General features: G+C 39.0%; 1 gene segment (V, D, J or C); it reads left to right on the top strand.

Annotated features, from left to right (window-relative positions):
• Positions 1 to 2,443: 2,443 nt before the first annotated feature.
• On the top strand, positions 2,444 to 12,061 carry LOC119842058. The segment is given in 6 exon segments: positions 2,444 to 2,461; positions 7,567 to 7,601; positions 8,413 to 8,688; positions 9,092 to 9,145; positions 10,052 to 10,167; positions 11,562 to 12,061. Coding segments are annotated over 4 exon segments (441 nt in total).
• Positions 12,062 to 13,320: the final 1,259 nt, after the last annotated feature.

Here is a 13,320-nt window from a genome sequence, read left to right as displayed (position 1 = left end):
AAAAGCTTATGCTCTAATAAATTTGTTAGTCTCTAAGGTGCCACAAGTCCTCCTGTTCTTTTTGTTATGCCTGCTGCTCTGTCCCTCAGGCAGAGACATAGAATTGCAAAACCTTTTAAAATCCTGCTGTGCTTCAAAAATGATCTCAAAATGATTTTAAAAAAAATCTCAAAATTATCCCACCTCTCTGCCACTATGTCAAGGTTCCTTCCCCACTCTGAACTCTAGGGTACAGATGTGGGGACCTGCATGAAAGACCCCCTAAGCTTATTCTTACCAGCTTAGGTTAAAAACTTCCCCAAGGTACAAACTTTGCCTTGTCCTTGAACCGTATGGTGCCACCACCAAGCGGTTACACAAAGACCAGGGAAAGAGCCCACTTGGAGACATCTTCCTCCAAAATATCCCCCCAAGCCCTACACCTCCTTTCCTGGGCAAAACCTTAAGTTACAAAAAGACATAAAAACAGGAATCTACATTCCCTCCAGCACAGCTATATTACCAGCCATTAAACAAAAGGAAATCTAACACATTTCTAGCTAGATTACTTACTAACTTTTTACAGGAGTTCTGAGCTGCATTCCTGATCTGTTCCCGGCAAAAGCATCACACAGACAGACAGACCCTTTGTTCCCCCCACTCCAGCTTTGAAAGTATCTTATCTCCTCATTGGTCATTTTGGTCAGGTGCCAGCAGGGTTATCTTAGCTTCTTAACCCTTTACAGGTGAAAGGGTTTTGCCTCTGGGCAGGAGGGATTTTATAGCACCGTATACAGAAAGGTGGTTACCCTTCCCTTTATATTTATAGGTTTCAGAGTAGCAGCCGTGTTAGTTTGTTTTCACAAAAAGAAAAGGAGTACTTGTGGCACCTTAGAGACTAACAAATTTATTAGAGTATAAGCTTTCGTGAGCTACAGCTCACTTCATCGGATGCATTATATTTATGACAGCCTTTCTAGTTTTGCCCCTAAAAACTATTTATTTATATTCACTTATATTTACTTATTTATATTTACTTATTTATTTATATTCATCCTTTGTAATTTGACTTTGTTTTCACTTTTTGTAGGACTCATTTTTGTTTTTTAGATCATTCAAGATCTCCTGGTTAAGCCAGGGCAGTCTCTTGCCATACTTCCTATCTTTCCTATACAGGGGGTTAGTTTGCACTTGTGCCCTTAATAATGTCTCTTTGAAAAACTGCAAACTGTAGTCTATTGTTTTTGCCCTTAGACTTGCTTCCCCTGAGATCTTACCTACCAACTCCCTGAGTTTGCTGCCTTCTTGAAATACATTGTCTTTATTGTGCTATTTTCCCTCCTACCATTCTTTAGAATCATGAACTCTATCATTTCATGGTCACTTTCCCCCAAGCCGCCTTCCACTTTCAAATTCTTAACCAGTTCCTCCTTATTTGTCAAAATCAAATCTAGAACAGCCTCTCCCCTAGTAGCTTTCTCCGCCTTCTGGAACAAAAAATTGTCTCCAATATGTTACAAAAACTTGTTGGATAATCTGTGCCCTGCTGTGTTATTTTCCCAACGGATCTCCCATTACCACCAAGTCTGGTGCTTTGGATGTTTTTGTTAGTTGTTTAAAAAAAGCCTTATCCACCTCTTCTTCCTGGTTAGGTGGTTGGTAGTGGACCCCTACCATGATATCACTCTTATTTTTTACCCACTTTATCCTTTCCCAGAGACTTTCAACAAGTCTGTCTCCTATTTCCATCTCAACCTCAGACCAAGTGTGTACATTCTTTATCTATAAGGCCACACCTCCTCCCTTTTTTTCCCTGCCTATCCTTCCTCAGCAAGCTGTACCCTTCTATACTCCAGTCATGCATACTATCCCACCAGGTCTCTGTGATGCTAGCTATGTCATAATTGTGTTCATTTACTAGCATTATGAGTTCTTCCTGCTTATTCCCCATACTTCTTGCATTAGTATACAGACATTTAAGATACTGATTTGATTTCCCCCCACCCCAACTTCTGTCTTGTCTCTCATTGATCCCTCTGTTACAGCCCATGCTCCCCCAAATTGTTCACCCTTCTCTCAGGTCTCCATGTCTTAGACTTACCTATGGACTTTGGTATTATGCCCCTTTTGAACCTATTTTAAAGCCCTCCTCACAAGGTTAGCCAGTCTGTTTCCAAATATGCTCTTCCCCTTCCTCGATAGGTGGACCCTATCTCTGCTTAGCTGTCCTTCTTCCTGGAACAGCATCCCATGGTCAGGGAAGCCAAAGCCCTCCTGGCAACACCATCTTAGCAGCCAGGCATTCACCTCCAGGATGCCTCTGTCTCTGCCTGGGCCCCACACACTCAGTGTGTCAGAGTAATTCTGAGTTCACACAGGAGCCTGGAATCGTGGCTGTTCTGGGAGGAGAGTGCTGCTGGCCAGATGAAAGCTCTGGACACTAGGGCAGAGAGTTTTAAAGCTACATACAGGACTGTGATGCACAGACCTCATTGTAACGAATGAGACCTCCTCAAAAATGCCTTTCCATGATAAAAATGACCCTTACAACACTGACACCCCCTCCTCACCCTAAATACCTACAAGTAATAATAGCTAAACCCAAACCCCTATTCCAAGCTGACTTTTTACCCGCAAATGGGAGATGTTCCAGAGAATTCATGGAGGTGACTAGGGACTTTGTTATTGATTTTTTTGTGGAAGGCATGCAGATACTAGGATAGATAGCTAGATAGATAAGATTTATTGCTCTTTTCATTATTTGCAATGAGATATCTCAAGCAACTCCTTGAGATATCAAGTCTTTATTGTAAAGTCGTGAAAGCTACATGTGGCCAGCTCTGAGGTGCTTTCAGTCAAAATACAAGATAAGAGGTGGCTGTAAGAGATGGGGCAGTACACGAGATGGAATTCAATTAGTTGCTTATAAAATGAGGGTATGCAAATCATTTTCCTGTTTAAGGCCAGAGATTCCCTGAACCTTTCAGCTCTCTCTGTGTGCCACCACAATACAGGGAACACCAAACTCTCCTCGATCATTTTTTTCCCAATCTCAAAAATATGATATTTGTGATACATTTCATTTTATTTACAACCGTTGTACAAGATCATTGAATTTCACTGAAAGTCTCCCGATTTATTGCAGACACAATATTATGAGTTTCAGAGGAGTAGCTGTGTTAGGCTGTTTCAGCAAAAACAATGAGGAGTCCTGGTGCCACCTTAAGGACTATCAAATTTATTTGGGCATAAGCTTCCGTTGTTCTGGAGCTTGCATTTGATGAAGTAGGCTCCTGCCACGAAAACTTATGCCCAAATAAATGTGTTAGTCTTTAAGGTGCCACAGGACTCCAATATTATGAGTCTTACAATCTCTTTCCCCTCTCAGGTGAATTAAAATGCAAACTAGATACCATTAACTTGGGTTTGAATAGAGACTGCGAGGGGCTGGGTCATTACACATATTTAATCTATTTCCTTAGGTTAAGTATCCTCACATCTTCTTGTCAACTATCTAAATGGGCCATCTTGATTATCACTACAAAAGTTTTTTTCTCCTGTTGATAATAGCTCATCTTAACTAATTAGCCTCTCACAGTTTGTATGGTAACTTCCAACTTATCTGTATGTATATATATATATATATATCTTATTATATGTTCCATTCTATGCATCCAATGAAGTGGGCTGTAGCCCACGAAAGCTTATGCTCTAATAAATTTGTTAGTCTCTAAGGTGCCACAAGTACTCCTGTTCTCTTTCCCCACTCAGGTGGCTGGACTGCTAAATTTGTAGAATCTGTGAGAGACATTAGAAAACCTGCAGACTCTCTCTACCTCTCCTGTAAAACCTCTGGATTCAAATTCGGTGATTACTGGATGAGCTGGTATCGATTGTCTGCCAGCAAGAGACTGGGGTGGGTATGCAGTACGAAGCAATCTCCTACGAGTGATAAATATTATGCCAGTCAGTGAAAAGGCGATTCACAATATCCAAGGACAATTCCAAGAACACGGCATATTTGCAAATGAACAAACTGAAGCCTGAGGACACTCCTAGGAACTACTGCCGCGATGCACAGTGTGTAAACGTGGCTCTGAGTTCCTACAAAAACCTTCACTTGTGGTGTGAGGAGAGCCTGAGATATTTAAGTGCCTATTGATGCTAATGGGGCCTGGGAATGGAGTTTGAAAGGAATATTGGTGCCTAAAGAGGGAAATAGGCTTCTAATGGCGTTTACAAAGGCACCTAAGTGAGTTATCTGCCTAACTGCTGTTAGGATATAGAAATTCAGGCCTGCCTGTAAAGGCCTATACTCTAAGAATTTAGGTGTATTCTTATCATTTAGCTAGTTATAGAGGTATAAAAGAAAGAATCGAAATCAATGTCTGCAGGTGTAAGGGCCTTTTCTCACTGTGACCCTGTGTCTGAGGCCCTGTTCTTAGGCCAAGGCCTTTGGCTAAGCAGTAGAGGCAGCCATAAGCTGGGAAGTGACCGGTTACCTCCTCACATTCCAAACTAGTCACGTTGAAATAAGGCAACCTGGGGCTGTTAGAAAGATGATCTGATCTATCACCTCCAGAGAAAGGGAAGAGCCTAGAGGATGTAAAAGAAAGTTTAGTTTAATAGTTTTCTCTTCGGTAAGAACTCACTTATCAATAGACACAGCTGGGAAACCCTTATATCTTTATAGATGCGGTTGTAAAATCCTCACTTCTGTATTGTTTTGTCAGTATAGTTCCCACTTTGCTATTGTTTATTTGCATGGTCTCTGTCTGGTTCTGTGATTGTTTCTGTCTGCTGTGTAATTAATTTTGCTGGGTGTAAACTAATTAAGGTGGTGGGATACAATTGGTTACATAATCATGTTACAATATGTTAGGATTGGTTAGTTAAATTTCAGGGAAATGATTGGTTAAGGTATAGCTAATCAGAGCTCAAGTTTTACTTTATAGTCTGCAGTCAATCAGGAAGTAAGAGGGGGATTGGGAATGGGGAATGGGGGTGGGGGAATTGGAATCATGTTTTCTAAGGGGAATGAAATTGAAATCATGTTTTGCTAAGGAGGGGAATGGGAACAGGGACACAGGTAAAGCTCTGTGGTATCAGAGCTGGGAAGGGAGACACTAAGGAAGGAAACTGGAATCATGCTTGCTGGAAGTTCACCCCAATAAACATAGAATAGTTTGCACCTTTGGACTTCAGGTTTTGTTGCTCTCCGTTCATGCGAGAAGGACCGGGGAAGTAAGTGGGTGAAGGAATAAGCGCCTAACAACTGCCATTGACATTAAAAAAAAAGTAAGAGAAATTAAATATTCAGAAGTGAGACTCATCTTTACAGCATGTTGATCTAGACTTGTTCATTTGGTCAGATGGGGTGAGGCATTGGAAAGCTTTTTCTCAAGCATTGCTGCCTACCTTTAGACCACCTTTACCACAACTTTGGTTAATAAGTTTTTCAGTCCCATCTTGACTGCATGCTTTCTTTGCACAAACCAGCTTTCCCCCGTGCCAGCGATTCAATTGCACTGTTTAAAACCACAAAGTCTTCTTATGCCAAGTAACTCCCTCCCCCTTAAATATGCTATACGCTAGGTCTGAAAGTATGAGAACTGAGATTCTAGGCACTTTCCACAGAGAGAAGGAGGAGGATCCATGCCCCAGGGAACACACAATGTAGAAATAGACAGACAAGTTAACAAACAGAGGGTGGGTAGAGGAAAGATTTGCAACCAGCATGGAGTTGTATAAACAAATTTTATAGAAATAGGGTAACAGCATTATAGTGAGATTGGGTTTGATTTTACCCATTCATGCTTCCTCTAGAAACATTAACCTTGTAGATTCAGGGTAATGTAGCTGGGACTGCAATTAAGGATGTGTTACATTGTTGGAGGAAGAAAGAAGATCCCTGTGAGGTAGCTGAGACCTTCACTATCAGTGGAAACTTGCTGTACAGAAATTCCTTTATGGTTAAATTATATCCCATAACTTTGACCGCTATTGCTTTTCAGGGTGTGTGTGTGTGTGTGTGTGTGTGTGTGTGTAATATCAGACTTGACTACCCTTTGTGGAATCCTATGGATAAGGTGAATTCTCTTTTTATAATGGAGATCTGCCTACCAGACTACAAGTGCATTGGCAGTGCAAACCATGCTATGCAGCCAGAAACCAAGGGATCTCTTCTGATAGAAAACAAAGATGAAAAGTTGAACAACGAAGCATTTCAGAACCGGGCCGGCTGCAGTTCCAAGGAAGCATTCGCCCACATGGGCAGCTCCAAGTAACAATTCATTTCTCTGGAATACAATTCTGAGAAGTGTTGAATCCCCTCTGAGCCACAAAGACAGTTTACGTAAAGAGGTTTAGCACGGTGACTGGGAGGTACACACACAGTGATACAGACACCATAGAGCCCTGCACAAAAACCTTGAACATAACAAATACTTTTTTCCTCAGGCAAATGTCTAGCCCTTGAGTTTTTTGACCTTTTCAGTGGAAGTTACATGAAAAGTCAGAAGAAAGGTCTGGAAAAATATTTGTAAAGTTTTTCTTTAAAAAAATCTTAATTAGGATTGATTCATTTATATCCCTTGCTTTTCATTTATTGTGAAGGAAAAGGGAGAGATTATCCATACGTTATTGCGTTGGTTTAATAATAATATTGTAAATACTTCTTTTACCTTTGCACATTTCTTTATATGCTGTAGAGTGCACATGCCTAATTACTCTAAACAAGGTTTTATCCTCATTAGTTAAATTAAAGAAGTAAAACATCCATAACTATTTTTATTATTTGCAAAACAGAGTGTTGCCTTGTTACGTGGTCCCACATGTGGCATGTTGCCGTTCTTTGGGACCCAATCAATCCTTCTCAACCCACTGGCAGATCTTGGCTTTGAGACATGGAATTTGTTTCTGAAAGCAGGAAATTTTGGGAGTCAAGCATGGAAATTCTTCTGTAAGGCTCTGATCCTACAGAAACTGAGCACGTGTTTCAATTTACACAGTAAGAAAAGGAGTACTTGTGGCACCTTAGAGACTAACAAATTTATTAGAGCATAAGCTTTCGTGAGCTACAGCTCACTTCATCGGATGCATTTTTTTTTCTTTTTGCGAATACAGACTAACATGGCTGCTACTCTGAAACCTGTCAATTTACACAGTGTAATAGACCCACTGAAATGTTAATAGGGCTACTCAGCAGGACAGATCCTCAGTTGCTGTAAAGTTTCATATTGGCTTCAAAGATTCCAGGACCATTTACACCAACTGAGATTCTGCCTCAGGGTGTACAAAGTTGAGCATGTTTGTAAATCTTTTCAGGACCCAGTTTTCCATATGTTAATTGTAAAGACTCAAATAGAGAACAAGAATCATGCCTCTTTGAGCCAATTTTCTTGTTCTGCAGCTAAAATACAAATTACCTTTTGCATGGAAAAGTTTTCTGATTTAGCACAAGATTACACCACAAATTGGAGATGAATAATCTAACCCAGACTCAGAATACAATAAATAAATCCTAACTGTTGTTTCAATTTTCTCTGGGGAGGTTTTTGCACAGCTGTGTCACACTGTGGACTACTTTAACTTCAAAGGGACCAAAGTTTCTCTAATACCAAGTAAGTGACTGAACCTTAATGCTCAGGAAAGGGTGTTTTAAAACTTTACATTTAAGAAAAAGAAATTTCTTAAAGATTTTTGAAGGCATATTGATGGTGAGATTAAAATAACCCAGGGACTATGCAGGGATTCTTATTGTCTGTGCTGGTAGTGGTGGTTTTTAGCAATGCACACTTTGGATCCAGAGACAATAGGTGTTTCTGGAAATTTGTGTGTATAGAATACCAGCTTCTGTCTGACTTTCAGTGATAATTTGACATTCCTCCTTTCTAGAAGAGAGAAATTACATGGAAAATATATTTAAAATAGTCATGTGTTGCTCTGCACTATTAATTCATTTTTTCACTGTGATCATTTCAAAATGTTCTATTGAAAAGTTTCAACATCCAAATTAAGTTCATATGATCTCTGTTATAAAGGATTTTTATGATTGCATAATCAAGCACTCAAAAGTTAGGAAATTACAGAATTAAGGTTGTACGAGCAATATTAACTCTTCATCCTTATGCTACAACTTCTAATGAAATGATCACATGCTATTTTTCCCCACAACCCCCATTGTTAAGTTCTTCTTCTTCTTCTTCTTCTTCTTCTCCTTCTTCTTGAAATCCTGCCTTCAAATGAGACTTTAGAAGCTCAATCTATTTAGTTTATCAAAGTTTAGATTAAAAGAAGTCTATATCATGTACTTATCAAATAGGTACTCTCTATATACCACCATAGGGCCAAGATATTAATTGGTTTTAAATCCAGAAGGGACCATTATGATAATCTTTTAATTAAATTTCAAATGCAACATTAACTTTCCAGGAGATCAAACCCCTTCTGCGCCCTCTGTCTCCATTATGAAATCAGAAAATGAGAGCATTGCTGCTTGCCTGGTGAAAGATTTCTACCCTAAAGAATTGAAGATATTCATGAATTCTGACAGTCAAACTATATATGAAGCAACATCTATCCTCACATCTAGTGGGAAATATAGTGCCGTCAAAGTTGCCAAGTTGTCTTCAAATGAACTAGTGTCTTGCGCCGTTCAACATAACAGAAAACTTATTAAGAAAACTGAAACAGCTGAGGAGCCACCAGGTATGTTTTCGGGGTTTAAAGCTGAATAAGATAATACCTTTGAGATTAATTCAAATTTTATTTATCACATAGGATCACAGGGAAAGCCAGAATGGATCAGAGCATTCATCTACTCCAATGCTCTGTATGCTCTATACAGTATTCTGCTTCAAGGAAATTGAAAGAAATCCTACATAAAATTCTTATGTAAAAAAATGTTTTGTACTAGAAACTCTAGGGCTCATATGCTTTCTCAGAGGGAAAGACTCCCCTTGACTTCACAGCACTATGGACCAGGCTAGAACTGTGCACAGGGTGAATTTCCACCATCCTGAATTGCAAATAGTTTGGTGGGATTATTATATATTACTATATATCAGTATAAATCATTTCTGTTGGGTGTGGTTTTCTGTCTTTCTTTTAGATTTCACATCTCCTGCTCCTGATCTGTGCAACATTTCAAACTCCAGTCTTGAAGGTTAGTACCCAAACTTACAGGCAACTTGTGAGATCTGGGGGGAAGCTATTGACTTCAACATCAGCTGAGAATCTGGCGAGCAGCTATTCACGCAAGTGGTTTCACTGGTGTTTAAGGGAGGAAGTGCTCAGCATCGTGCATAGGAGTCCTGCAGTCTAGCTCTGAGAGTCCAGTCCCTGTTCCCATCGACGTCAAGGGCACAGGACTGGAAAAAAAAATCTCCCCTGTGGTCTATTGGCTCCTACACATTGTTAACTCATATTCCACATGTGCCCATTTCCCACTAACATCGATGAAAATTCATCACATTCGTCTTCTCCTTCTCTAATCATTTTCCACTGCAGAAGAGAGCTGCACCTTGCCAGCTCCACCTTCCTTACTCCTTCTCTCTAGCACAGAGATAGGCTTGGAAGGATGAGATTTTTTACCTGTAAAGGTCCATCAATATCAGTTTCACCTCACACACAGAAACCAACAACAAAAATATTTCTACTAATAATAATGGAAATTTTCAAAGTAAGCAAAGCAACATAAGAAAAATGCTGCTTGAGAACTTATTAGAGTTTGACTTGGGGTATTTACTTTGTATATTTTGACATATGATATTGACAATCTGCATTTTAATGTTTATAAAGCTGTAACTTATTGAATCTCAAAATCTACTATTATTAAAAAATTATTGTCTGACCCCCAATAATTTCATACAACTGTGAAAAATTTAAATCAATAGAAATAGAAAAAACACTTAAAACCATTGATGTTATCTGTCCAAAATATTGAAAAATAAAATTTGTATTCTGACAAGCCTATACACACACACACACAAATATCTTCCATCATTCTATTTGGCTTTGTGATAATATGAATTTTCATGGTGAACCCACAACATCGTTTCATATATTGTAGACAAGAATGAGGAGAAAAGCATGAAGATGCTATCCGCGGCTCTGCTGGCTTTGGAAATTGTGCTTGCAAAGAGCATCATCTTCAATGTGAGCATGATTGCAAGATTAGTCTTTGAGGTACGTGATACTTAGTGGTGGACACGGAGATCTGACATTTTTCACACGACTGTCTGCTAACAGCACCTAGGGCAGGTCTTTTTAACATGCTACTAAAAGGCAGATCATCATGCCTAAGTCCTGCCTAGACTAGCAGGAAGAGAAGATATAGAAGGAGAAGAATTGTTTTGTGGTTAGGGGCTTGGTTTCCTTCCCTGCTCTACCATGTTCTGTGTCAGGTTGAGCAAGTCATTTATATTCTTTTGAATGTTCTGACTTTAGTCTCTCTTTGTCTTGGGTCTCCATCTGTAGAATGGGAATAACAGCATTCCCCTACCTCACAGAAGGTGTCCGAAAGTTCTCAGCTATTACACTAAAGGATGTCATATAAGTACCTTAGAGTGACAGCACTCGCACAGTTGCTACCATTAGTCATGAAATAGTGGTTTGCTGTGTTGATTTCAGGATATTAGAGAGACAAAGCAGATGAGGTAAAATCTTGTACTGGACCAACTTCTGTTCATGAAAGAGACAAGCTTTTGAGCTACACAGAGCTCTTCTTCAGCTCTCTTTCTCCAACAGCAGTTGGTTCAGTAGAAGATATTACCTCACCCACCTTGTCTCCATGAAATGGCAGGACATTTCACAGAATGGTTGTGTAATCAAGGCTCCTGATTTAATCAAAGATCTCCTGTCTCTAGTGTGGATGTTCATATTTATTTGTGATGCACTAGTACCTAGTATAGGGCCAGCTGAGGTGAGGGCTCCATTATTCTGGGTACTGCTCAGACACATGATGAGAGACAGTCCCTGCCTCACATTGCTGACAATTGAAATGCAAAAAAAAAAAAAAAAGGATAAAAGAAGGATTAATATTCCCATTTTACAGATGCAGAGAAGGTCCACGGTTACATAGGGAGTTTGTGGCAGAGCCAGGAAGTGAAGCCAGATCAGATAGTCCTAGCATCGTGTCTCCCACAGCACCATCCTTCATGGCTGGAAGTTGAAGCTAGACCAATTCAGACTGAAAATAAGGGGAAAATTTTTTAATGTTGAGAAAAATTAACCCTTGCAACAATTTACCCAGGATCATATGGATTCTCCATCACTGAAATTTTTTAAACCAAGATTGGATGCTTTTCTAAAAGATCTATAGGAATTGTTCTGGGGGAAGTTCTATCGTCTGTGTTATCCAGGAGGGCAGACTAGCTGATCACAATGGTCCCTTCTGGCCTATGAAACTCTCATTCTGGAATTGGTTCACTTGTGAAAGTCCCACAGATGTCAATATAACTTCAGCACCTGTATGATGAATATGTAATTGGGATTTGCCATGTGGAAAAGACCAAATAATTTAGCTGTAACAAAATAAATGAACATAATAATTAATAACAATGTCATTGTTGTTATTCTAGGTTTGCAAGAAGGAGCGAAGAAGGATCTAATAAACAATGCTAAATTTCTGTCAACTTTAATTATATATACTGCTTTTGATACTGACAATTAGTCTGCATTTGTTGTTGCTAGGAATAGATTTTTAACAAGCTAATTTTGGTAACTGAATAACAATTGTAGAGTTACAATAACAACTTCAGAGTTAAGACTGGAGGAGATTTTCTATTTTAAAATTTATTTTGTATTCCCTCAAATCTTTTTTTGCCCCGTGGAAAAAAACACAACCTGTCTTTAATACAAGCCTACCATGTTTCTTAGGCTAGAAAAATGATAGAATGTTTGACAGCTAAGTTATACTGATTGTGCAAGAATTTTTGGAAGCGTAGACTTTGAAAGATGATGGTCTTTTAAAAAATGTCTTCTGATGTTTTGCATTCATGTATTTTCCTTTCCTATATTTATATGAAAGCAATGTTTTATGTTTTGCTGGATGTTGCTTGCATAATAAAAAATTGTTGCACAACAAGAGTTGTTTCTTTTAACAATATTAAATGATTTTAACCTATAAATAGAATAGAAAGAACCTATAAATGGCAGAGATCTTCCCCTCCAGAGCTAGCTAGCTAGCTCTGCTAGCTCCAATCCAGCTCCATGTTGTGGGAGAGATTTTCTGATTTGGGGAACAGGGAATGGAATATGGGCCTTTCCTCTCTAGGGTGCATCAGCTCTGATCCAGTGCCAAGGCAGGGAGACTGGCTGACTCTGGGGGTGGAGAATGAAATACAAGACCTTTTCCAGCTCGGGGTGTTGGTTTTGATTTCACCTCAGGACAGAGAAATTGGCTGGGGTGAGTGAATAAGATACAGAGCCTTTCTCCAGTCTGGTCACACTTTGGAGGAACTAGATGTGGAGCAAAGGCGGAAGTGAGGGAATGGGATTTGACGACTATTTTAAAAAATGAAAACAAAGAAATTAGTTAGTTTTTCCTTCTGCTACATGAATAAAATGATACTTATTCTCTCTTAACCAGAGTCCATGAAACACAGATTGTTCTGGCCCTCATAAAATGAGGATATGCAAATCGTGTAATTAACAGAAGGAAATTCATAAAATAAAGAAATTAATGAATCCTATTAATTGTGAATATTAAAAAAAATCTGGGTGCAGCAAAGTCAGGACTAAAGCTGAGCAAATAACTGATTTTTTGGTTCAATGTTTGTATGAAAAATAAAAACAGAAAAGTTTCATTTTGCATTGAGCACAAATGACAGTTTTTCTTGCCAAAATGAAAACATCATGTTTTGGGTTGAATACAATGATTTGTTCGACCTGAAATTAAACATTTCAGTTTAGGATGTTTTTTACCTTTATTTAAAATAGCTAAATGTACCTAACACCATTCTGATACACAAAGTCAGAGTGTTTTTGTTTCAAAAATCCCAAAATGAAACGTTTTGACTTTTTTTGGAAAGTTTTTTCCCCCTCCAGTTTTTCTGGCTGCAACTATTTGTTGAATTTGACCCATATCCATGAATAAATTTGATTGACTTGAAACTGTGTATTTTGGAGAATAAACTAGTCACAAAACCAAAAGCCCAACCCTCACCCCGCTCTAGGCAGGGCTGAGGTGCCTTAGCACAAAGGAGCTGGAGAAGCTTGCCAAGAGTCAAAGAGTTTCAGAAGCACATTGGGGATTTAGAAGTGCAAATCCCATTGACTCGGAATAGAAATTGTACTTCTAAATCCAAGAGGTATTTTCTAAAATCTCACTCTCTTCCT

Source organism: Dermochelys coriacea, chromosome 13 (assembly GCF_009764565.3).
Source record: "Dermochelys coriacea isolate rDerCor1 chromosome 13, rDerCor1.pri.v4, whole genome shotgun sequence".
NCBI lineage: Eukaryota > Metazoa > Chordata > Testudines > Dermochelyidae > Dermochelys > Dermochelys coriacea.
The sequence above is the reverse complement of the archived record's forward strand: the minus strand, read 5'-3'. Positions and strand labels throughout refer to the sequence as shown.